Raw genomic sequence first — 26,487 nt, 5'->3', positions numbered from 1 at the left:
ATGCCTTTTGTTTTTATAATACAATAATTTCCAGATATAAGCTTCCCTCACTCCACCAGTGAGCCTTTCCTTCTAACAAAGGAAAATCAACCAACAGTGATCATATCTGATAGTGGTTTCCTGGTAATGTTGCTTTACATCAATTCATGCAAGTCTCCTAGATTTCTCTAAATTCTTTATGTTTATTATGGGAAGATTAGCTCTGAATTGCTTAAGTCAAATACTTGAGCTCAAGATCTGAATTGGATCTTAGTGATTATCTGGCTCAGATCTCTCATTTTATTTTACTTTATTAAAAATATTTTTGATATCTTCTGTTTTTACACGTCCATACATATGCCCACCCTCTTTCTCTGCTTGCCATCTCTTGTAACAAAGAAAAATAAAGGAGGGGAATAGGGACAGGCAGCAAAACTAATCAACATATGAACAGTGTCCCACACCATAGGCTCCCACCTCTTCAAAGAAGGTAGGGGGGTACATTTTCTCATCTCTTCTCCTGGGTAAAAGTTTGTCATGGATAATTGTTTCTGTTTTTTAATTCTTTCTATACATATTGTTGTAATTTGATATGTTGTTTTCTTCCTTTGACTTACTTTGTTCTGCATTAGTTCATGTGAGTTTTCCCATCAAACCCCACATTTTAAAGAGGAGGAAGCTAATGCCCAAAGAGGAGTGTGGTAACTTGTCTAGGATCACAGTGGTTGAATCAGGACTTAAAAGTCCAGGGTTCTAGACTCCCAAGTCCAGCATTTTCCCAGCTATTTATACCACAGCTACACTGTCATTAATAGATGTCTCTCAGCAAATAATTGTGCATTAATTGTTAAATTCTAGGCTACAAAAAGAGTTTTTGAAGATTATTTTGGGAAAAACATGGTACACTAAGCATTGACATAGTTTAACAGTATTTGAAGCTGAATGTTTCTGCATGAGATAACTGTAACCAATTTGAAAGGATGGTATCTTGAAATTTTCATGTCTGAGAGCTTTTGCTCATCCTGTATACATCTCTATAAATAGTTAACGCAGGGGCCATTTGATTTTTGTTTTATCTCTGCTGGATTCCTGGAGACTGTGGGGTCCTAAAGAGAGGGGATAGGATTTGTCCATGCCCTAATAGCAAGTTGATCAATGTCAGCAGGGACTAGAATCTAAATCTTCTGACTCCTAGTCTAGATCTTAAATACTAAGATTAGGAAGCCTTACTTTTGTTTTTATAGTCTCTAGAATAAAATGAGCTAATTTTGTCATTGTCATTAAGAAATTTAGTTTGCCAGTCAAATCATACTGAACTATCTTAACTTGGTTTTGCTTTTGCAGATACTGGTTTTGGTACCACAAGTGGAGGGGCATTTGGGACATCTGCATTTGGTTCCAACAACAATACTGGAGGCCTCTTTGGAAACACACAGACTAAGCCCGGTAGGATGGTGCATAATCAACTCTGATTGGTCAGTGGAGGCATACCCTGTTTAAAATCATTAATTGGTCCCACAAAAACAACAGTTAGGCTGTTCCATGAGAATATAAATTTAATAAAGGAATCACTGGGCTGAGAATATTAACATGAGATTTCATGACTTTGTAACGGGGTTTGGTTATAAGATATTAATGTTATCATTGGAAAATGACATTGATCAGGTATCTTTATGGAGATTATACTTGTAAGTGATATTAGAATTTGTCTAATTGTAGAACTCCTCCCTTAGAATTATTTTCTTTTGATTTGTGTTTTCAGGAGGCTTGTTTGGGTCAAATTCATTTAGCCAACCAGCTACCTCCTCTACAAGCACTGGCTTTGGATTCGGAACATCAACAGGGACGTCAAATAGCTTGTTTGGAGCTGCTAGCACAGGAGGAGGTCTCTTCTCATCCCAGAACAATGCCTTTGCACAAAATAAACCTACTGGTTTTGGAAGTAAGTAGGATAGTGTTGGTTATTGAACAGATAAGTAATAGATGGGACGGGGATGGGAGAGATCTTTTTTTTTAATCAGTGACCTCATAATTAAGACTTAAAAGTTTAAATTTGTGTTTTAAAAAATTCAGAGGTAGAGATATGTGATCAGAGGAGAATAGTGGGGAAGGAAGGTATGCAGTTATTGATTAAAAAGATAAATTTGTAGTGGTTTTCTTAGTTTCCCTTTTTAAAAAGCCTTAATTGTAAATATACACACCACTGTTGACTTGATAAGGTTGTTACTTTTATAAGTTTCAGTTAATTTTGATTCAGTAAATTTTTGTTAAACCTTTGTTGTGAATAGAACTCTATTCTAGGGCCACAGAAAATTCTAAATGGTTTATTCCAGAGACCCAGATACCTCTCCATTTAGCATTTCCTTTTTCTTGTAGATTTTGGAACAAGCACTAGCAGTGGAGGTCTCTTTGGAACCACAAATACAACTTCCAACCCCTTTGGTGGCACATCCACCTCCCTTTTTGGACCTAGTAGTTTTACAGCAGCTCCTACTGGAACCACCATAAAGTTTAATGTAAGTGATTTTTTTCCCCTCTTTGTTTCTTTGGAAGAAAGTACTAGAACTTTGGTATTCTAGGATTATGTTTTAGAATTATTAAAAAAAGGGGGGCGGCTAGGTGGCACTGGCCCTGGAGTCAGGAGGACCTGAATTCAAATCTGGCCTCAGACAGTTAACACAAAAACTAGCTGTGTGACCTTGGGTAAGTCACTCAACGCCAATTTCCCTCCAAAAAGAAGAAAAAAAGAATTATTAAAAAATATTTGTCTCTATAGTACATGATCGAGTCTTCCATCCTATCAGCTGTAAACATTGACACAGAAATTCAACCCAGTGGACATGCTGTATATTAACTTAGGTATTAGGTTTATTTATAAGATCTTATTTTAAGTTGAATTTTAGTAGTGTCAAAAACTCATCTCAGTGGGACTGTGAAAATTATCTAGTCCAATTTCTTGCCTTTTGGAGGAATCTGCTCTAGAATGTTCCAGATGTCATCCAGCTGCCTCTGTCTTATCAGACTGTTTCCTATGACAAGAAACTACTTGTTTTATAAATCAGTATATTCCATTATTGGCTAGGTTTTGATTATTTGAAAGTTTTACTTTTGATTAGGTGGATTCCTGTCTCCCTTTAATTCTCTCCATTTTTCTTTTTCTTTTTTGGTGATGGTTAACACTTGTATATTTTTGCTTTTATTATTATTATTATTCAATACATGAAGTCTAGTGAGGTGACTCCTTTTCACCTCTAGCCCTGTATACTGGCTAGCATTGCAGTTGGAACCCTACAGATTGTGAAATTCAGTGGAATCCATTTATTTTGTTTGACCAACTGCAGACCACTGATATCTTTGCAATCAGGGCACACTACTTAATACCTTAGAAAGGAGCATGCATGTTGGGAAGGCCCCAGTGTCTTAATCTCTGTCTTCCCATTTTATTAACTGCTTACTCCCTCTAGATCCTGATATTGGATTTTTTTAAATCCCAGTGGTGATGCCTGGTGATTAGTAGTGATCTGTCTGTGTTTATGGGATTATAGTGCATGTAAATAATGGGGGTGGGGTGGGGTGGGGCAGGGTAGGAGCAGCTAGGTGGTGGTGCAGTGGATAGAGCATTGGCCCTGGAGTCAAGAGAATATGAGTTCAGATCTGGTCTCAGACACTTGACCTTTAGTAGCAGTGTGACCCTGGGCAAGTCACTTAATCCCAGTTGTCTCTAAAAAAATTTATTTGGGGTCTAAATGGCTAACCATTCATTAATACATTTAAGGATAAAAGAAAAGAGGAAGAGAAAATGGGAGAAAACGTCACTTTGGGCACCTTTGTGTGAAGCCCCCTTAAGAAGGTTATGGAATTGTTCATTAGTTTCTGTAGCAGTTAAAACATATGCCTAAATCAGAGAAGTGGCAAAATGAGGTTAATAGCATTTGTTTCAGATAAAAAAAATGTAGAAGATTCCACTGGAAGAGAAGAGACAATATTCATTCTTGCATGTGTCTAGAATACACATACAGGTAATCCCCAGGATAGGTTTAGAACATTATCCTAAAAGTAGTCTCTGAAAGAAGTGATATTTTTGTCGCGCAGTAAAAAAAAAAAAATCACTCCAGAAAATAACTCTGGCATTGCAGTGAATTGAAATTCCTGGATTTTGGATCCTGAATTGAAAGTAAAATATATAATTGACAATGTAGAATCCCATTTGATTCCCAAGGAAAACCATAGATATTGGAAAAACAATGAAAGTATAAATGTTGGTTTCATCTAATAAATTTTTCTTCAATAATGTCAGGCCCTTTGAAGAATTGAATTTAAGACAAGTAATGTTTTAAAAGAATCACAACAATAAAAAAAATAGTTTGGTGATAGAAGAGAGATAAAAAAGTATATAAATGTAAGTTTTTGACCAGGTCTAAAATACAATTTTTGTATGTGTATATCACGTTATGAGAATAATTATTTTACACATAATAATTGAATATTGATTAGCTAAACTTAGATTTGTGTACCCGTGTAGTGTCTACAAAGTTATGCTATTTATTTTGACTTATTCAGATGGTGTGAGCAAAAGTGAAAAGTGTTTGCATATTTGAAGAAATACTAAGGTAAACTAGTTAGTCACTTGTGCTTAGTTTCCTAATCTGTAAAGTGGAGAAAAAAATTAATAATTACCTCACAGGGATATTGTCAGATTCACACAAAATAATCTACAGCCATTTGTAAACATATAACTGATACATGTCACTTGTTAAAATAATGCTCCTATTATTTACAACATGGCCCTCAGGGCAGAATTGGTACAGAAATGGGGAGTTGAGATGATGAAAACACAAGAGTAGCAGTAAATTTTGATATTAAAATTCCATGATGTTTCTTCTTCGCTTTATAGCCTCCAACTGGCACAGATACTATGGTCAAAGCTGGAGTTAGCACCAATATAAGTACCAAGCACCAATGTATTACTGCTATGAAAGAATATGAAAGCAAATCACTGGAGGTCAGTACACTACAATGTATTATTAATAAACTTGGCCGTATATCTTTATCCCAAAACAAGCTTTTGTGATAATAGTAGAAGGAGCACAGGACCTAAAATTGGAAGCTGTAGGTTTTGGTACTCACTTTATCCTTTGTTAACCATCTGACCTTGGGACATATTTTGTGAGCACTGTTTTCTCATCTGTAAAAGGGGAGTAATAAATAATGTTTGCACTAATAACAGGCTTGCACAGCATATGGCCTGAGGGCCACCACTGCTCTCTCCTGTTTGTCATGTGACCCATGGCAATCAACCATCATCAGTCTGTCTCTAGTTACATTTACTTGGAAAGTGAACCACTAAAAACCTATCTGCATCCAGAAGAAATTTAGCCCATTTTAATTTTGACCCCTACCTCTACTACCAAGCTGTGCAGGTCTGATTTTGGGGATCAAATGAACTTTTGCAGTAGCTTCCTTAAAGGTCTTCCCAACTCCATTCTTAGGCTTGACCCATCTTGCAAGTGCTAAAAGAATAATCTTTATGGATTTAGTTGTACCATTCCTCTGCTCAGAAATATTAAATGGTATTCTGCTGATGTATAAATGAAGTTAACTCACATTCAAGACCTTATGTAAGCTGGTGCCATCCTACCTTTCTAGCTTTATCTCATTACTTTTCTTTGTACATTTTATGCTTTGGCCAATTTGTACAACTCTTATCATTCAGACTTGCACTGGAGTCTTAGCCTTTCATTCTATTATTTATGTCTGGAATATCCTCTTTGCCTTTCTTTGCTTGTTAAATTCCTAGCCATTCTTGAAGGCCCAATTCTAATGCCAGTTTGTTCTGGAAATGTTCCCTGAAACTCCTATTTCACTGTTGCCAACATTCCTTTTCAGACCTCATGTCTAACTTTGTTTTATTAACCTTCTAATGCATTTATCTCTACTAAAAAAAACTGTATGTTTTCTATGCCGGAATCTTATTCCCCCCGTTAGAAGTAAGTTCTGTGAGGTCAGAACTTAGTGTCTTAGCTAAACTTTGCATTTCCCTCAATATGAAGCACAATGTTTTTCATACATTTTTTGTTGTTGTTGAATTCTTTTAAGAGATCCCTTTGTTCTCCCATTTTATTTTTGAGTGAACATAGCATTAATGTTTAACAGCTAGGTTGTGTAGTGGGTAGAATACCAGGCATGTCTTTCTTAAGACTTGAGTTCAAATCCAAGCTCACATATATTTAACTATCTGTGTGACCCTGGGCAAGTTATTTTACCTCTGTCTGTCTCAGTTTCCTCATCTGTAAAGTGGTCATAATAATAACAGGGTTATTGTGAAGATCCAGTAGGTAATTCTAAAGCACTTGGCATAGTGCCTAGTGCATACTATGCAAATGTTTGCTGCTGCTGTATGATTTGCTTTTAGTGAAGGGGAGATTAATTCCTATGCTTTTCTGTATGGGCATTCACATGGAAGTTTGAGCTATCAGATACTCATTTACCTGTGAAATGACTGAGAATATTATGGTGTTCCTTTTCTTAGGAACTTCGTTTAGAAGATTATCAAGCTAACAGAAAAGGTCCTCAGAACCAGGTGGGAGCAGGTGCCACCACAGGACTGTTTGGCTCTTCTACAGCAACCTCCAGCACCACAGGACTCTTTGGAAACTCTACCACTAATGCAGGTTTTACATATGGGCCGAATAAAACTGCCTTTGGGACAAGTAAGCACAGAGAATTTTAAGTGGATTATATTAGTTTTCTTTTATATTGGGAATTGACTCCTATGTTGTATGCTGAGTATAGTAGCACTGTTAAGTGAACTGCTTGGTTTCCTTTTTGTAATTGTTTTATTAAAAATTCAATATTTATCATCAATACAGTGTATTAAACTCGCTTAGTATAACTACTTACATTTCAGTTAATTTTGCTGTCAATCATTCTCTCCTTCATCAGGCTTCTTTGTCCATTTGTTCTCATTCACTTCTCTTTATGGTTAAGGTTAGCGTGTTCTGGTTCTACTTTTTTCACTTTGCAATAGTTTATAAAGGCTTTCCGTATTTTTTCCCCCTCATGCTTGACAATCTTAAATGCATTATAGTACTTTTCATTAATGTGCCACAATTTATTTAACCATTCTCTTGCTGTTGGGCATTTAGTTGGTTTCTGGGTGAGATATTTTTGGTGTTTTTTATTTTTATGATTATATATACTACGAAAATCTTGAAACAGATATAAAAATAAACATGATTAGGTCAAAGGGTATGATTGTTTTTGTAACTTTTACTCTGTATTGTCAGATTACTCTCCAAAAGATTTGATGATTTTGTTTATAGGGTATCTCTCTTCCTTCATAACACACCGGCATTGTTTCCTTGCTTTTAATTATCTTTGGCAGTTTGATAGGCAAAAAAAAGTATCAAGAAGTTGAAGTGGTTCTTCAGAGTTATTTTAATTTGCATCTCTGATTATTAGTAAGATTGAGCATTTCTCAAGTGGTTATTAGCCATTTGTAATTTTTCTTTTTAAAAAAGTTTCTTCACTTCTTTTTACCATGTATCCTGTATGGATTAGGCTCCCTTTGTTTTCAAGAATTGGATTCCAGCAGCAGAAAGAATGCTGGAATTATCAAATCACAGGATCTGGGTTTGATTCCTAGTTTTGCCAGTTACTGAATTTTTTACTTTTGGAAAGTCATTTAACCTTTTGTGCTTTAGGTTTTTTATCTCAAAAATGAAAGGAATGGGACAATCACCTCTAAATCTTTGAAAGGGAAGGAAGAAAGGAACATTTATTAAGTTCCTACTGTTTGCCAGGCACTGTCCTAAGCACTTTATAGATAATCTCATTTGATCCTCAATAACCCTGGAGAGATAGATGCTATCGTTGAGGAAATTGAGATAGGGCAGCAGTTAAATTATTTTCCTAGTCTTACAGAACTAGGAGATATATAAGGCTAGATTTGAAATCAGATCTTCCTGACTCCGAGTAAGCTCACTCTCTATTATGCCACCTTGCTGCTTCTGTGCATTGATCCTATGACTTGACTTCCAGGTTCACCTTAAGAAAAGCATGTAGTTGGGGCAGCTAGGTGGTGCAGTGAATAGAGCACCAGCCCTGAAGTCAGGAGGACTGGAGTTCAAATCCAGCCTCAGATGCTTAACACACACACACACACACACACACACACACACACACACACACACAATACTAGCCATGTGACCTTGGGCAAGTTACTTAACCCCAGTTACCCTCCAAAAAACAAAAAAAAAAAGGAAAAGCATGTAGCACATTGTAGAAGGCTGTGTTAAATGAGGCAGTCTGGTGAGGTAGGACACAACCGGTGGACTGGAATTCAGTATACTTGGGCTTAAGCGCTGGCACCATTGTGATTTTGGACAAGGGCCTTAATCCCTGTATACCTCAAATTTCTTTGCTTGTAAAATGTAGATAATCATTATACTACCCACCTTTCAAAGTTAGTCTGAGGGTGAGGTTATGAGATAAGAGGTATGTGAAAAGGGTTTAGCTGTCAGAGGACTATATTTGCAAACTCTTATTCTTTAAATGCTTGCAGGAATTTGCTTCTTGCTGTGTATAACCAGTCTCTACTTAGAAAAAAAAATTATGGAATATATTGTATAAGATTTCAGCTACATGTGGGCTGCTGATATTTTCTGTTAATTTTTGTTTTTCATTTTATTTTTTGCCTGAAAGGTACAACTGGATTTGGGACAAATACAGGTAGTCTCTTTGGTCAGCCGACTCAGCCAACCACCAGCCTCTTCAGTAAGCCATTTGGCCCAACTGCAACCACCCAGAATGCTGGCTTTTCATTTGGGAATACCAACACTCTTGGACAGACAAACACCAATACAATGGTAAAGAAACAAATACATAGCCCAGGAAGACTTGACTAATAGGGAGGGGCACAGTGTTGTTGTAGTTCTCAAGAGCCAGTCATCCCAGTCCAGTTGGCTTCCTGGGTGCTGTTATGCCTCTGCTTGTGGATCTTGAACAAATTTCCCCCTTCTGGTAATGCTTGGCTTTACCTTGCCCTTGAAGACTTCCCTCCTGTGGAAGTAATCTCTCCCTTATCTGAAGTCACTTCTCTTTGTATCCCTCTTGTATTCTACTCTGTTGTAATCATTCACATCAGTGCCTTCCCTTCTCTACTAAATTGTACAAGTTCTTTGATTTTTTTTCTCTTTTTGGAGGGGGGAAGGTAGGGCAGTTGGGGTTAAGTGACTTGCCCAATGTCACACGGCTAGTTTTTTGTGTGTTAAGTGTCTGAGACCAGATTTGAACTCAGGTCCTCCTTACTCTAGGGCCGATGCTCTATTCACTGCGCCCACCTAACCGCCCTATTATACAAGTTCTTTGAAGGCAGAGACCATGTCTTATTTATCTTTATGTATATGTATGTCCCCAGAAGAGTGCCTTGTATATAGTAGGTATTATTGCAGATGTTTATAGCTTGAATGAATGAATGAATGAATACTTTTCCAATGTCTGTAGACTTTTTAAAGTAATTTATAGCAACCTAATTCTTAAAAAGTTGTGAACTTGAAATTTGGATTGCCTCCATGCAGGTTCTGGTTGTGGGTCCTGCAGAAAAAGGTATTCCTTATAAATTGTCATTAACTCTTTTCTTAGGGACAGCTAGGTGTTGCATTGAATAATTGAGCCCCAGACCTCCAGTCAGGAAGATATGAGTTCAGAGTTGACTTCAGACACTAGCTGTGTGACTCTGGACAAGTAACTTAACTCTGTTTGCCTCTGTTTCCTCATATGTAAAATGAGTAGGAGAAGGAAATGGCAAACCACTTCAGTATTTTTGCCAAGAAAACGCCAGAAGAGGGCATGAACAATTGGACACAACTGAAATGACTGAACAACAACCACTGACCCTTTTCTAGTAAGGGTCAATTCAAGGTTGCATTGAAAAGATTACTTCCAATTCTCACCACTTTAATTCATTATCCTGTTTTTATGTGTTTTCCCCAGATTATGTGCAATTTAAATAAGCCATATTATTAGACATATTGAGCAGTTCAAACCTGTTCAATCTTAATTCCTTTTTTTTTCCCAACACCTTGTTTTGGAGATTAGCAAAATTTAATTTGCCTTGTTTTCAGTGGTCTCATTTTTGTGGAAAATTATGTAAATAGTTGCATAATCACTCCAAAAAGTCTAGTATTCTAAGTCAGTGGTAGTAATTAGATATTTTCACCTTTTTATTGGTAAAAGAAGTAACTGGCTCAAATTAGCACTGCACTAGCAACAACTTTACCATCTTCCAGAATATCTGCTCCTTGGGTCCTAAAAAGCACCGTTTGATAGCAAGAAAATTAGCTGTAAAATTTGTTGATTAACGTGGTTGAAGCTGCGTCTTACCTTTAGTTGACTATATAGGTACTGTGGGGCAATTTATAAGACAAACTGGGATTGGCATGCTTGCTTTCAACCTAGATTACTGTTTGCAGGGTTTATTCGGGGGAACCCAAGCCTCATCTGGAAGTCTTTTTGGGACAGCTACAAACACAAGTGCTGCTACTGGATTTGGAACAGGAACAGGCCTCTTTGGGCCAACCAACACAGGATTTGGTGCTGTTGGTTCGGTATGTTTTCAGTGTTGACTATGATTTGAGGGTACATGGATATAACCTGCCATTTAAAAATTAATATTGTGACAGGTATTTATGAGGAAAGGCTAACTTTGTCTGTTTTTATCTGTGTCTAGAGATTGCATTATATGGTATGATAATAATAAAGAGTTTAATAATTTTATACATATGGCTTTGTGCTTAGTATATGCAGAACTTTTTTAATATAGCTAGCTCAATAGCTAGTAGATGCAGCTACAAGACTCTTTTAGTGATTTTATTTTCATTACCAAAATCTTGGGATTTTGGTTTAATTTTTATTGCTAATGCTTTTAATGTACTTCTGGAGTATTGTTCTATTCAGAATATATAATTAATTATGCAACATTATTGTTGAATGTGAATAGAAATGATAAAACATTCTGTTAGTTTCAAATCAGACCATGTTCCTTTGCCTAGTTCTGTCCCCTGACCTTGAGCAGCACTCATTATAGTGTTTGTAGAGGAGTCTTTTTGGTGGTTACCTAGTGTCTGATGCCTTTCATGCTGACAGCCAAACCATTGGCTCCATGTCCTTCTAACATAACTTGATTGAAATAGTTTAAATCCTAAAACAAAATTGTTAAAATATACCAGTGGTTATAATGACAACAGCTGACAATTATGTAGTGCTTTTGGGTTTCCAAAGCCTCATCTCAGTAATGAGAATCATATTTTGGTGGTTGCAATAATAGAGTTGACATGTAAGTTACAATGTGACATGACATACATACCTCTTATATAATACACTGCAACTGATAATGTGACATGGGGATGTGGAAAGAGTGCAAAAGTGGACCCGGTTTTCCACTTTCTTCTCTCACCTGACCACGAGCATAACTCTTAACCTTGAGCCACAGTTTCCTTATCTCTCAATTAAACATACCTTTATTTGAATTCCACAACTTAGAGAGCTATTATGAAAATAGAATGCTTTATAAACTATAAAGCACTACATAAATTCGAGTTTGTTACTGTATCATAAAGTGAAGGGAGAATTGGAGTGGGAGAGTGTCAGTCCTGTTATCCTAGAGCTTGTATTTTGGTATTTCTAGCCAGGTAAAGTGAGGTTGAGGAATTGAGAAAACCACAAGATGTTTTTTCAAAATTTTTAGTGTCTGCCTTTAATTACTGTAACTTTGTTTTAGTGGAACATTAATTGTATAAAACCCAATACAGTAGCCACATGTTTAACTACCAGTGTAGGTTTCTTCCTTCTCACTTCTTATGTTAATATTTTTGCTGTTTCCTAGACTTTGATGTTATGCTCCAAAAGAGCATACTGCTATTAGTTGGAACTGTTGATCTGCCTGACTCACCCTGCTCATTACCTGTTATATTAAAGGAAACACCTCGTAATATTTTAATATGTATTATGTTCTCTTCCTTTTTAGACCCTGTTTGGAAGTAACAAGCCTACTGCATTTGGAACTACTACAACCAGTGCTCCCTCGTTTGGTACAACCAGTAGCGGGCTCTTTGGTAACAAACCAACCCTGACTTTAGGAACCAATACAAACACTTCCAATTTTGGTACATATAAAAAGCAGGGTTAACTCTCTTAAGTTACACTGACTATACCACACTCCAGGTCACCAATCTCCTAATACTAAATGATTTTGAATAATTTAAAATGCTCAGGTAAGCCATGAAGGGTTATGAAAGAAAGTTAAAAGTCATGAACAGTGATTAATAAAATTCTAACCTTTCATTTTTTTAAAAAACTTATTCCCATAGAATTGAATCCTGTTTATCATATCCTACTCTTCCCCTTCCCTACCCCCAACTTAGAAGTTACCTTAGATCTCTAAGAAGTACATTGACCAACTGGCATAGTGCCTTAAAAACCCTCATGTAATTGTTTATCGATCTAAGATGATTTTGTGGCATGCCTGACAAAGAGAAGTTGCCTTTTGTTTAGTAACCTAGTTCAGGATCATCTCCAATTGTCCTGATCTATATGGTGCCACTGGACCCAGATGGCTTGGAAGGAGAAAGTGAGGTTGTGACTTTGCACAGCCCTCCTCTTAAATCCATTTCCCATGCAAGTCATGGCGTCACCTTTCTAATATTATGGTTGTTTCCTGAGAATGGAGGATAAACAGCAACAGCAACAACATCCTAGTGAGAATGTGTGCTGATGAACTATGTGTCGGCCTCAAGGCCCTAGCCATTCTTTTCTAGGAGATGCTTTTTAGAACAAGATTATGGTGCCCAAATGATCAGTGTATAGTTGTTTTAATGTAGGAATTAAAGAACTGAATCATGACACATCCTTAAATTTAATGTACTGGATCATTATATGGATATGGATACTTCTGGAACTTTTAAATTAATCAGGGGCATTATCTTATCTTAAAAGTTTGGTGACAATTCCTGACAGACCCCTTTAGGTTTTTCCTGGAACCATATTTTTTGTAAAGTTTTATATTGTCTAAGGAAATATAGTCCTCTTTGGGAGATGGTGAACTAAGGGACTTGTATAGGTCAGCAATCATAGGTTAAACATCACCATAAATGTTATTCCCAGGTCAGCAGTGAGTTTTTAAAAGCTCTTAGGTTGGAGAAAAAGACAAGTCTGCTAAGATACTGAGGTGTGGAGTTCATGTTTTTCTGAGCTTTATCATCATTATGTTGGGCAACACCAGTGAGGAACCAGCTAGACTGGTGGGGTAGCATTTTAATCTTAAATTCATTAATTTGTTTTTATGGGATACCATATCATCTACTTCCAGTGATGATTTTGGATTTGTGCTTAAACTCTCTTTGGTTATAGATTATGGGAAAGAAGAATGTTTTCACTAGCATCTGAGATAGTAAATGGTAGACACTCAACAGTCACAAATAATGTATTTCATCTTTGTCTTCTGCTTTCCTAGCTAGAAAATGATTCCTATAATCATAGACTTAACCATTGAAAGTGCTGTAGAAGTCTTTTTCTTAGTTCAGATTTCTTCATTTGATTGTCCCATCTTTGATCTCCCCTAATAAGTTATCATCCAGCTTCTGCTTACTACATATGTGATATGATATTGAGCTGTGCAGTATGTACAGTAGTATCACAACTGTACTTTACATTTATAGATCTGGATATAATATTTCTTTTTAACTGTTAGGAAAATCATATAAAAGATATATTTATTAGAAGTAGTGAGTCAACTAGTATGTTTCCATTATTAGGTCTAGCTTTCTGCATGTTGATTTGAAGTACAATGGATTTACAGTCTGTAATCTTTGTGACTATCATCTACCTTGTGTGCTAGATTCCTAATATTTGTAAAAGGACTTATTCCTTATGAGGCAATTAACAAATTCTTTATCAGCATTAAAAAAGTATATAATATATAAGCAATGTAATACAGCTTTTGTTCCCTCCAGGTTTTTTTTTTAGTCAATTTGTAGACTTTGTTACGCTGCCAAATGATGAGCAGAAAGCCCATTTTTTAGTAGAATTGAAACTTTGTCTTAATAATAAGCTGATTTAGAAAAATCCTTAGTTCATTTTTCAGTGGACTCGCTCTATTGTACCTAATTAGAGTCCTCCTTCCTACTCTCCTCATCTCCTTTTTGCTTGCTACAACTTGTCAATAGCCCTTTCCTTGGTTATGAGTTATTAAAATTCTAAGGGGGGGTTGTCATTTAATATTTCAAATGATATTAAAAGGTTAACCATCTATTTTATTACTTAAACTTTCTTGAAAATTCTTTATATTGTACTCTTTCAACAGTGGAAAGAGAAATCCTAGTATTATATATCAGGAACCATATTATAACAATGATAGCTATCATTTATATAGCTCCTATAATGTGCCATGCACTTTATAAATATTATGTCAGTTGATCCTCACAACCATCTCAGGAGGTAGGTGCTATTATTATCCCCATTTCACAGTTGAAGAAAATGCAGCAAATAGAGGTTAAGTGACAAGGTCACCCACATAGTAAGGGTGTCTGTTGTTTAGGTTTGAACTTGGTCTTCCTTATTCTGGGCCCAGTGCTTCTATCCACTGCACCATCCAGCTGCCATATTATTTGTCTTTAGTTGGTAGACTTTACCCATAAGTCCCAGATACTCTCTTTATACTGTTCCTTCCCTTTCCCGTTGATGTACTTAGGATGTCTTTTCCTGTTGGCTTATTTCTAGTCCAAAGTTAACCTTATTCTCTTTCTGTGATGACCTTTCCTTGATTTAGTTGATTTTGCTTTGCTAAATAACATGAAATAGCAGAAATCTTAGGAAGATGAGTATGTAAAGAAGGAAGAGTAGTATAGAGGAATCTTTGGCAATAGCTAAGGATTTTAAAGGAAAACCTACGGCTTTCTCAGTTTCATTAAATTATTTATCAATGAGGAAAGGGACAGTGCTGAATTTTCAGTCACGTTTTTCTAGTGGAGAACTGAGGAGGTGGAGTTAATCTGGAAATCACTTACCTTTGCCTGCTGTGTTGCTAGCATGATGTGCCAGTTGATATTTTGGTCAGACATTGTCATACGTGATCTTGTCTATCTCCGCCTCTGAACTGGACAGCACTGTTGATAGTGTGAATAATTGAGGATGTAGGGCTATATAGATTTTTAAAAATCAGTTAAGTATATTAGTGGAATAGCGATTTTAATTAGAGGAATTAGTCTCTAGACTGCATACTTTGGCTTAGGTTAGGAAGGTCATATGTGTTGGCAGTGTTAAAACCTGCCAAGAAGGATGTCTGTTAAACTGAAATGTAGCCATGATGTTTTTCTATTGAGTATTTCCTTCATCAGTGCCAGAGTGTCATTACAGATCTTTTGAAGATTTGAGGAAATCATTCAGAAACCCTTTTTGCATGTCATGTAGAGAATTCAATAGCAAAATTGACCTACTGTGTTTCCCCGATAATAAGACCTATCCCGAAAATAAGCCCTCCCCTTACTGTGTAAGATTCCTCTAAAATAAGCCCTATTGAGATTGCTACTGTAGTGAAGGTGATCCCCTGTGCTACACGCACCGTCCCCCCCCCCCCCCCGAACGCACGCCATGCTCCGAGCTGCCTCCAAATCAGAGCTGCAGCAGTGAGCCTGTCATCCTGTTCTTCCCCAGTGATTTGCTTGCTGGTACATTTTTTTGTTCACATTTACCTGTTTATTAAAATTGCTGTCAATGTTCATTAAAATAAGCCCTCCCCTGAAAATAAGCCCTCTGGTGTTTTTCTGTCCAAGAAAATTAATAAGACAGTGTCTTATTATCGGGGAAACACGGTACAAATTGGGAAAGCTTAAGCCATATGATCATTGAAAGAATTTCAGACTTTGGCCATATTTTTTTTGTATGTTAGGAGAAATTTGATGTTGCCTTAAGAACATAGTCATCAACTTTCTTTGTCCTTTCAGGTTTTGGTGGAGGTGGGAATATTTTTGGAAATAAATCAGCACCTGGTACTCTTGGAACAGGACTTGGAACAGGCTTTGGAACAGGAACAGGTAACTAATACTGGCACCATAGAAAAGTTTCCAAAGAGAGGGCTGTGTTTGTTTGTCCCTGCCTTCCATGCTTCTACTTCTTATTGTTTTGGGAGAAATGGGAGAATCAGATTTCCATTTTCATAGAAGAAATGCTAAAAATGTTTTCTTTCGGTATGGTTTGGGTTTTTTTTTTTAGCTACACACTTGAGTCCATCAATTAATGGCTTGTTTACTCTAGAGGTCCTTCACTTCCTTCCTTACTAGCCCTTGATTCTTTGGAAGACTTTTATGATGGGTGCATACAGCGTCCAAAAGACATGGTTTGCATACAATTCTTTTGCAAGGTTTTTTGTATTAGCCTTTTTTTTAAGAGTTGGTTAAGTATATTATATATTTTTGCCCTGAAAGACATAGAAATAAGTTATCCCAGTTTTTTCCCTATAAAACCCATTTTTTCCCCAAAGCATTATGCTCTAACAATTTTAATTAGAATATGACAATGATTTTTAAATATTTTAAATTAAATTTAAATAATTATATAAAATTAAGTCAATGACTCAAAAAAGTTATTTGCTGCAGTGAATTTGTAGGGAAATTTCATATTCTATATTATAGATAAAAAGGATAATGGCTCAGCATTTTAGTGCTTGATAAAGGGGAATTATGATAAAAAGGTCAATATGAAATTGTTTAATTAGAGTAGCAGTATCTAACATTTGAAATGCATCCATAATCATATTAGAGTCAAGTATATTTTCATATCTGTTATAACTGCTGTTGCAAAGGAGAAATACTATTGTCTTATTTTTCCAAGAGATATACACAGAGCAATTTTTTCTCCAGGGAACTTGAGCAAACCATTATAAGATCTAGATTCTTCACATAATATATAAAACAGCAGAAGCCTCTTCAGGTATGTTGTTAATTACTGTATTTTTTGCAGTCTGGATTGCTGGCACTTTCCAGTTAGGCAGTAGCTCTTCATTCCTGTAATCTGGCTCAGAGCTGCTGCATAGTGGTCTAAAGCAGCAGGCCGGATTTCATTTTAGGTTTCTTTTCCACTGGTGTTTTTCTATTTATTTGTCTGACCAGGTCATAAAGTATGTCATTAACATTGATTTTTTAGTTTGCAGGAGATTCTAAAGAGGCACAGTTACACCATTGTCTTGCTAAACTTGTTGACCCTGTTCTTTGCCAACTACACACTCTTCTTCCAGGTCACATTTATTGCCAACCAAAATCATTGAAACATCTTCTGTATCTTTAACTCGCAAAATCTGTTCCCTCAAGTCCTGTAAGTCATTAAATGTGGACTGACCTGTAATAGAATATACCTTAGCCATTCTTCATAGATAGATCTCTCATTGCTGTAAATTACTCTGTCTCTGCTGTATTGAGGATTTCAAGCATACACTGTTGGCAGTCAACTTCAGCTTGCTATCTGTAGGAGTCTTCTATTGTAGGATCATATTTTTCAGCAAACATTCCTTGAACAAACTGTACAGTTAAAACAGACTTCCCTATTCCTTCTGAACCAAAGACCACTAGCTTGTACTCACACATGATGTGGTCTGTTCTAAGACTGACAATCCCCCCGGTCTGGCTCCAGCTCCTCCTCCTCCCCACCATTGACTGCAGGTTGTATTTTGGGCTCTGCCAGGTGGCAGTGGGGCAGCCTGTGTTAATTTTTTTGTCAACTAGTTTTATTTCAACATTTGTGAATAGAAAAGCCGAGTAGTTAGCAGGTGCCACAAAAATTCTCTACCATTTGAAAGAACAAAGTAGTTGGATTTTGTAGCACTACAGTTTACATACTACAAATTCAAAACTTACCAATAGGTTAGTGGGCTAGGTAGCTTAGCTTTGGAAATATTTGTTTTATTTGTAGAACTGTTTTCTTTGCATTGAAATGAGCGGTGACTTTGAAGAATCTGAACAAAGTTATTATAATCTAAATCTTTTGAATCTTCTGTAGCCCTCAAAAAAGACATTTTTTTTTTTCATTCTTCCCATAGCTCTTAGTGTTGGTCAGGCATCTTTATTTGGAACCAACCAGCCCAAGATAGGGACAGGGACCTTGGCCACAGGAGCTTTTGGAACCCCTGGATTTAGTGCTACTACAAACACCTTGGGTTTTGGTGCTCCTCAGGCTCCTGTAGGTAAGTACTAATGCTTTTGAAAGGCTTCCTCAAGTGCTTTTGTGTCATATCACTCTAATGACCTTAAAGTCTTATCAGTGTACCTCATTTCTGGTTATCTAGTCTGAGGTTTTAGAGATATTGAGTTTCCTGTTCCATATGGTATATGAAAATGCTCATTTTATTTTATATTTATGCTAAAAAAATCAAATGGAAAAAATAATACTGAGAAATTATTGTATGGAACTTGAAAATGGATCTTGATATGCCTTGTTTCTCTTCCCCAAATATTACTGCTAGGCTCCTAGGTTTAGCTACATATAATATCTACTAGAACAGCCTTTATAAGGAAATTTTTCTAGTTGGGTAAATGTTTAGAGGATGAACCTTCCTGAAGGCAGTGCTCTCTCTAAACCAGCGTGCAGCAGGCCATTAGCTTTGGTGGAATATATGTGCCATATTGTACAGGAAACTTAACTTACAAAAGAGTAACTTTGACTTTATGAAGCTTTGACAGATCCGAATGCTTCCGCTGCTCAGCAGGCTGTTCTCCAGCAGCACATCAATAGTCTGACATATTCACCATTTGGAGACTCTCCTCTCTTCCGGAATCCGATGTCAGACCCTAAGAAGAAAGAAGAGGTAAGTTAGAAACATTTAAGGACTCACATGGGAAATTCCTTGTCAAGGAAAGGGAATTTTGTAGACAGAATTTACTGTTGAACTCTTTGTAGTAATAGTCTGTCTGATCCCAAACCCTGTGAGGTCTGACCAATAAAAAGTATAGTGGGACTATCACTGTTCTTGATCTGGGAACTACTATTAATATATCAAAAGTGGCAGGAATTCTTTTTAATAGCTACATTGTGCTATTGGCTCATTGAACTCATTATTGGGTGAAATGTTCTTCTCCCCCATCCTTTAATTGTATCATTGCTTTTTAATATGGTCTTTACATTTATCCCTGACCAATTTGACTTGCTTTGACTCCATTTTTCTAGCCTTCCTGAGTGAATCTTTGTTCTAATTTGTGTCTTTTTAATAAAGAGAGCTTATATTCTTTATTCAAGTGCTGAGTAGAGGTTGTGGACTGGATAAAGAAACAAAACACCTATGGTCTTCTACCAGAGGACTCTCTCTTAGGTTAATCCCTCACTTTAAACCACATTTTCTTTTGAATTAGCTAAGAACCCACCTAATTTCTTTATCCTACATATTTCTCACATCCATAATGTGAGGCTATTGCTGCCTTATTTGCTTAAACCAGACACATAGGCTTTTTGTCATGACATGCCATAGTTACCTTTTGGCATTTGTATATTCTCTAGCAATTGGAGATTACATACTGCAGGAAAAGGTTCTTTGGATGTCCTTGTATCATATGGATGATGAAAATGGGAAGCTTATACTGGATACTTGCATCCCTGATAGGACCATGTTGAAACTAAAATTAGTCCTTGGTAGATTTTGAAACAGAGTTCTCACTTTTTGAAGCAGAGGGTACATGACTTCTATTTTGTTCTATACTTGTTGCTTATATTTTATGCTCAGCTTTGAATGGATATATAAATGTTATATCATCATCTTTATTTCACATTAGGTTGTGATTTGTAGGCGAGTTCCCTTTTCCTCAGTGGAAGCAAAAATAAGATTACAGGAATTATACTTAATGCTTTGTCTGTTTGTTTTTGCAGAGGTTGAAACCCACAAACCCAGCAGCACAGAAGGCTCTGACCACTCCTACCCACTATAAGCTGACACCTCGCCCTGCTACTAGAGTTCGGCCCAAGGCTCTGCAGACAACAGGGACAGCTAAATCCCACCTCTTTGATGGGCTAGATGATGATGAGCCATCTCTAGCCAATGGAGCTTTCATGCCTAAGTTAGTTTGGACACGTTAACATACTATACATTTAGAAAGAGCAGAGTTGTCACTGTTAAAGTCTTTGTGCTTTTGTCAGCCTTTCTGTTCTCTTATCTCACTTTTTGTTAAGGTATTCTTTGTGTGTTCTTAATTCTATGTGTGTGCTTGCTTAATGGGTTTTTGTGTATCTGTTCATAATATGAATGATTTAGTGTCATGGAAATCTAGAAAGATAGCAGTTCTCTTATTCCTCAAAAATCAAAGTACTTTTGGCATTTTGAATAATTGGTTGTTTGTAAGCATGTGAATTTTTGTGTCCTTTTTATAAAGGACTATATAGATCCCCAACACCTTGCCCTTTGAGTGCATTTTCATTTTGATGTTATACATTTTTTGGTCTAAATTGTTACCAAGGCAGTTGCTTAAAAACCTTAATTTTCCTTTAAAAGTTGCATGATAATAAAAAAAAAAGTTTCAGCTAGCTTATGTCTTTTTTTTTTTTTGGCCTTTTGGAGGGCAATTGGGGTTAAGTAACTTGCCCAAGGTTACATGGCTAGTTTTTTTGTTAAGTGTCTGAGGCCAGAACCGAACTCAGGTCCTCCTGATTCCAGGGCCGGCACTTTACTCACTGCGCCACCTAGCTGCCCCATAGCTTATATCTTGATAGAGGGAAGTTGGAGAGAATCCAAGATTTATTAATTCTCTTTGACACTTTACATTGCTGAACCTTAGTTTTGGATTTTAACAACACTTAAGTTTCAGAAAACATTTGTTCTAAAAATTAAGTGAAGTAGTAGTGGATTCTGCAAGTTAAAGGAGATTTTAGTTTCTTGGGGATCAGTCATTCAATCAGTGGTTACTTATAAAGCAACTGGTACTATGGTAAATGTCTCTTAGACGTAGTCTCTTATTTTTTGGAACTTAAAAAGGAATGCCCTGATTTAATTCAATCCATTTTCCAACGTAGAGAACACAAAAAGATAAATTAAGGGCTGAGTATATAATGAAAATATCCCAGACCTTACAAAATGAGCAATTCCAGAGTTCTTTGTATTTGATTAAATTACTTTTTTTTTTTTCAATTGAAATCAGTTTTCTTTCCTGCACTATATCCCAATGATAAAAAAGACAAAATTCATGTAACAAATATGCATAGCCAAGTAAAATTGATTACTGTATTGGTCATGTCCAGAATAACATGTTTCATTCTTTGTACCCTGAATCTATCACCTCTCTGTTGGAAGGTGGATAACTTGCTTCATCATTTGGAATTCTGAAATTGTGGTTAGTCATTGTTTTTTTTTTTAAGAGTTTCTAAGACTTTAAAATTGGTTGTTTTTACAGTTTCTGCATAAATTGCTTTCCTGGTTCTGCTTACTTCACTCTTCATCAGTTCATAGAAATCTTCCTGATTTCACTGAAAACATCCCTTTCATCATTTCTTATGGCCCAATAGTATTCTCTTACATCATATACCAAATATTGTTGAGCCATTTTCCCAGCTGATGGTGGACACCCCTCCAAGGTCACTTAGAAAGAATAAACTTTACCTCCACTTGAGGGGATGGGTGAGTGCAACCATTTTGGAAAGGCAGCTGAAATTCATCAAGAACTCATGAAGTTAAATTTGTTCAACAAAATCCATGACAGGCTGCACAAAATGAAGGTGATAAAAAATTGAAGAAAGCTGATAAAGAAGAAAGAATTTCAGGAGCTAAATGAACTATTCAAACCAGTAGTTGCTGCTCAGAAAATAAGTAAAGGTGCAGATCCCAAATCAGTAGTATGTGCATTCTTCAAGCAAGGGCAGTGTACTAAAGGAGACGAATGTAAGTTCTTCCATGATTTATCTCTGGAAAGAAAATGTGAAAAACGAAGTGTTTATATAGATGCAAGAGATGAAGAACTTGAAAAAGATACCATGGATAATTGGGATGAGAAAAAGCTGGAAGAAGTGGTGAGCAAGGAGCGTGGTGTGCAAGCATTTTCTTGATGCTGTTGAAAACAACAAATATGACTGGTTTTGGCTTTGCCCTGAAGGTGGTGATAATTGTATGTACTATCATGCTCTTCCTCCTGGCTTTGTATTTGAAAAAGATAGAAGAAAAAGAAGATGAAATTTGATTAGAATATCTGATAGAAAGAGAGCATTCTACTTTAGGACCAAATATTACCAAAATCATTTTAGAATCTTTTCTCCCATGGAAGAAAAGAAAAAGACAAGAAAAGATCGATAAGCTTGAACAAGATATGGAAAGAAGAAAAGCAGACTTTAAGGCAGGAAAAGCACTGATCAGTGACTGTGAAGTATTTGAATTTCCACCTGAGCTGATTGATGATGATGAAGAAGCAGATGATAGCTGGTACACTCAAGGAAAAGGTGGTGATGAGGTTGAAGATCTAATAAGAGTAAATGATATAGATTTGAGCTGGTATATTCCAAAGGATGTGGATGAGACTGGCATTACTGTGACCAGTCTTGAAAGATTCAGTACATATACTTCATTAGAGAAGGAAGATAATAAATTGAGTGAAGCTTCAGGAGGTGGGACAGAAAATGGAGAACAAAGTGATTTGGAAGAAAATAGTGAAGAACAGGAAAAAGGAGTTATTGGTGGTGTTCCTGTTGATGAAAACCTTTTTACTGGAGAGGATTTGGATGAACTAGAAGAAGAATTAAATGCACTTGTAGAGGAATGACAACAAGCAAATCAGATGAGAAAAATTGTAAGCTCAAAATAAATTGAAATTGACTTATTTTTTTCTGTCTAGAATTCTTAGACAGGATGTTTTTGGTTTCTTACACTGATATTGGGAGGGCACCTTTTCCTCCAACCAAAAAAAAAGACCCTTATCATCTCTATTCTGACCTTGGCTACACCTCATACATAGTAAGTTAAGAGTAAGTCATAATTAATCTGAAATATAATGGTCATTACAGAAAAGATTTTGTAAGTAATTGAAGTTGGAAGTTTAACTGCTTTTTTCCAACTTAAGAATTTCATTGGGCATGTGTTATTACCAAGTACAACATACATACCGTGTTTCCCCGATAATAAGACACTGTTTTATTAATTTTTTGGTAAAGAAAAACCCCCAGAGGGCTTATTTTCAGGGGAGGGCTTATGTTGTCCTGCTTCAGCTCTCCTCCACAGCACTGCTCTCAATGGCGCCAGGAAGCAAATCACTGGGGAAGAACAGGATGACGCGCTCACTGCTGCAGCTCTGATTGGATGCAGCCTGGAGCGCGGCATGCGTTTCACGGGGAGGGGGGGGGGGGGGGGGACGGTGCATACAGTAGCAATCTCAATAGGGCTTATTTTCGGGGGAGGGCTTATTTTAGAGGAATCTTACACAGTACGGGGAGGGCTTATTTTCGGGATAAGTCTTATTATCGGGAAACACAGTATTGAAAATATCCCTCATTTAATCTGTATCTTTTTAATGAGTGATTTGATTTCCTTTGTATTTATATATATATTAAAAGAAAGACTTCCTAAAATAAGAGCACTGTACTACATAAATAGCCTACTTATGCAGATTCAGTGTTGGGTTTCTTTGGATAGTTAATCAGATGGACATTAAAGATGCAGGTTCTTTAAACTGACAGCATCATCTGGTATGCCTTCTATAAACCGTTTTAAATTTTCCCTCTGCCTTTTTTGCCAACAAAATTGTAAATAAAGACCATCAAACATTTTTAAAAAAAGTTGCTAAAGACTGCCAAGACCAAAAACAGGCTTATATTCTTATGTTCCCCCCAAGGCCTACTTTTTTCTTTCAGAAAATAAAGCTATGAAATGGAACATAATTTTTTCTCATTCTGCTCCCATTCCAATTTTTCTTTCTTTTTTATTTTTTTTGCGTTTTGGAGGGGGAAAGGTAGGGTAATTGGGGTTAAATGACTTGCCCAAGGTCATATGGCTAGTAAGTGTTAAGTGACTGAGTCAGTATTTGAACTCAGGTCCTCCTGACTCCAGGATTGGTGTTCTATTTACTGCACCATCTAGCTGCTCCCCCCCCCCATTCCAATTTATTAAAAAAGTATATTATCCCTTTGTTATTTACACCCATAGCTTTATCTTTGGAGTTTTAAGTAATACAGGTGGTTTATACAATTAAAAAACTTTAAAAAGCTTACCCAATATATTTTAAATACAGTTTACAAAAACTTACTTTTTTGGGTGGAGAAACACCAGATGTAGTGTTAAAAGCACTGGAATTAGAATCTGGAAGGACCTGACTTCAAATACACATTCTGACACTAGTCATGAGATTTAAGCAAGTCATTTTATCTTTTTTAAAGCCTTACTTTCCTTATCTGTAAAAAGGAGATAATAATACAAACCTACCTCAGTATATATGCAGTGAAAGCACTTTGTAAACTTTAACAGGCTTTATTTATTGAAGTGTAAACCTTAACGTGAGTTAATTTTATCTGGTAAACTTTTTTTTTTTTTTGCTTTTTGGAGGGCGGGGCAATTGGGGTTAAGTGACTTGCCCAAGGTCACAAGGCTAGTAAGTGTTAAGTGTCTGAGGCTGGATTTGAACTCGGGTCCTCCTGACTCCAGGGCTGGTGCTCTATCCACTGTGCCAACTAGCCACCCCGATAACTTTTGTTGCATAAAGTAGCATAATATGTTTGTGTACATATATATCCTACTATGTATGAAAACATATAGTAGGATGATAGCTATAAATGTGTATATATAGCTATATATGACATGATGTGATTTGGATATATATATATATATAATATATAGATGATAGCTATAAATATGCATATCTATAATCTGATATAAGTATGTATGTGTGTATAATAGGATATATTTGTGTGTATCCTACTTTATGCAGTATAAAAATTTATAAATAATAATAATAAAATAAACACTCATTGATAGGAAGGTGGATGGATGGATAGAGATGCACAAATTTTTCAGGCATAATCTCTTATTGATTCCTTTTGGCCCTCAATTTGCATCTCTCTCTTTTGAACATTTATTTGTTTATTGGCTACTTTCTTTCCTCAGCTATATCATGCACCTCTCTGTACCTGTTTTCTTACATGTAAAATAAAGGGGTTAAATTATATTGGCCCTTTCACCTCTTCCAGCTCTTGATCTGTGATCATCTGATTGACACTCATTTCCTTGTGGGCATGTCCCTCAAGTTTACAAACTCCTTTTTCTATATAGCACAGGGTAACAGATAGTTGAAAAGCTTTCTAGCAGATTGATACGTGGTTGCAATATTTAGTCAAAGGAACGTTTTATACATGAAACCTGCTATTCTATGTTGTTTTAGCATTTGAGGTAGGTGGGGTGTGACAACTTTAAGTTCTTAAATTTCAGTCTTTTTTCTCTTAGAATTGTTATCTTCATCTCTTTTTCAGGAAGAGTATCAAGAAGTTGGTTTTAAAGAATCTCAACAATAGCAACCTCTTTTCTCCTGTTAGTCGGGATGCTGAAGATCTGGCCTCACCATCAGATTATCCAGAGAATGGGGAGAGGTATGTTGAGTTGTGTTGAATTGTTAAACAGTGGGAAGAAGACTACATCATGAGTCCTTTAAAACTTGGGTTGAGTCAAACCACTATAGCTTGGTAGCTCTGTAACCTTAAACAAGTTATATGTCTCTCTGGGTCTGATTTTCCATGTTTATAAAATGAGTTGAATTAGATAAACTTTAAGGTCTCTTTCAGTTGTGGCATCCTATGAATTCTTAAGGAAATACCTTACATTTTGTATAGTGAGCCTCCTGCCTTCATGTCATTCAGTAGTGAACTAGCAGTTATTGTGTCACACATTGTGCAAAGTGTCAGAGACATAAAACAAGGGAAAACACAATCTTTGCCCTCAAGGAGCTCACATTCTTCCTAATTGAGAGGAAAACAGCTATACATATATACAGTGCAGATTAAGTTAATCTTAAAAGGTGTTAGATATTAAGTAATTAAAAAGAAATTCCTTCACACCACCACCACTCCCCCTCCCCCTCCCCCCCAAAAAAGGTGCTAGATGGTACAGTACCAGATAGATGATAGAGTATTGGACTCAGAATCAGAAAGACCTGAGTTCAGATCTAGCCCTCATCTGTTAGTAACCTTAGGCAAGTCACTTAACCTCTGTTTACCTCAGTTTCCTTTGTAAAATGGGGATGATAATATAGCACCTGCCTCACAGGGTTGTTGTGAAGATCAGAAATGGTCAGACCTCTTGTTGAAGAGTTGTGATATAGAATGACATGCTTTGTTTTGGCTCCAGGGGAGAAACTAAGATTGATGGGTAGAAATTACAAAGAGGTAGTTTTAAGAAAAGACAATCAGAGCCACCCTAATAATGAATGGGATGACTGGGAAGGTATCCATCATAGTTTAAGTAGTTTAAGTAGAGACTGGGGGGGAACATGAACTAACAGATTTAGATTAGGTCTTGAA

General features: G+C 36.4%; 1 protein-coding gene and 2 pseudogenes across 3 annotated transcripts in view; 2 read left to right on the top strand and 1 right to left on the bottom strand.

Annotated features, from left to right (window-relative positions):
• The window catches only part of NUP98 (nucleoporin 98 and 96 precursor), a 102,146-nt gene that overhangs the window by 25,281 nt on the left and 50,378 nt on the right, over positions 1 to 26,487 (top strand). For 2 of the 3 annotated variants that reach the window (XM_069064719.1, XM_069064720.1), the window contains exons 3-15: positions 1,324 to 1,425; positions 1,742 to 1,921; positions 2,356 to 2,495; positions 4,874 to 4,981; positions 6,509 to 6,689; positions 8,683 to 8,846; positions 10,452 to 10,586; positions 12,005 to 12,143; positions 15,978 to 16,067; positions 18,065 to 18,208; positions 18,696 to 18,829; positions 19,882 to 20,069; positions 25,444 to 25,560. In XM_069064719.1, coding sequence (XP_068920820.1) covers positions 1,324 to 1,425; positions 1,742 to 1,921; positions 2,356 to 2,495; positions 4,874 to 4,981; positions 6,509 to 6,689; positions 8,683 to 8,846; positions 10,452 to 10,586; positions 12,005 to 12,143; positions 15,978 to 16,067; positions 18,065 to 18,208; positions 18,696 to 18,829; positions 19,882 to 20,069; positions 25,444 to 25,560 — 1,822 coding nt within the window. The remainder of the gene's footprint in view (positions 1 to 1,323; positions 1,426 to 1,741; positions 1,922 to 2,355; positions 2,496 to 4,873; positions 4,982 to 6,508; positions 6,690 to 8,682; positions 8,847 to 10,451; positions 10,587 to 12,004; positions 12,144 to 15,977; positions 16,068 to 18,064; positions 18,209 to 18,695; positions 18,830 to 19,881; positions 20,070 to 25,443; positions 25,561 to 26,487) is intronic. The other variant, XM_069064721.1, reaches the window with a different exon arrangement.
• LOC138143462 (ras-related protein Rap-1A pseudogene) lies at positions 16,084 to 17,650 on the bottom strand (annotated as a pseudogene).
• On the top strand, positions 21,557 to 23,099 carry LOC138143482 (zinc finger CCCH domain-containing protein 15 pseudogene; annotated as a pseudogene).

This window comes from Petaurus breviceps, unplaced genomic scaffold (genome assembly GCF_028583685.1).
Source record: "Petaurus breviceps papuanus isolate PSGF00001 unplaced genomic scaffold, PetGlider_PUasm1.0 90639, whole genome shotgun sequence".
Taxonomy (NCBI): Eukaryota; Metazoa; Chordata; class Mammalia; order Diprotodontia; family Petauridae; genus Petaurus; species Petaurus breviceps.
The sequence above is the reverse complement of the archived record's forward strand: the minus strand, read 5'-3'. Positions and strand labels throughout refer to the sequence as shown.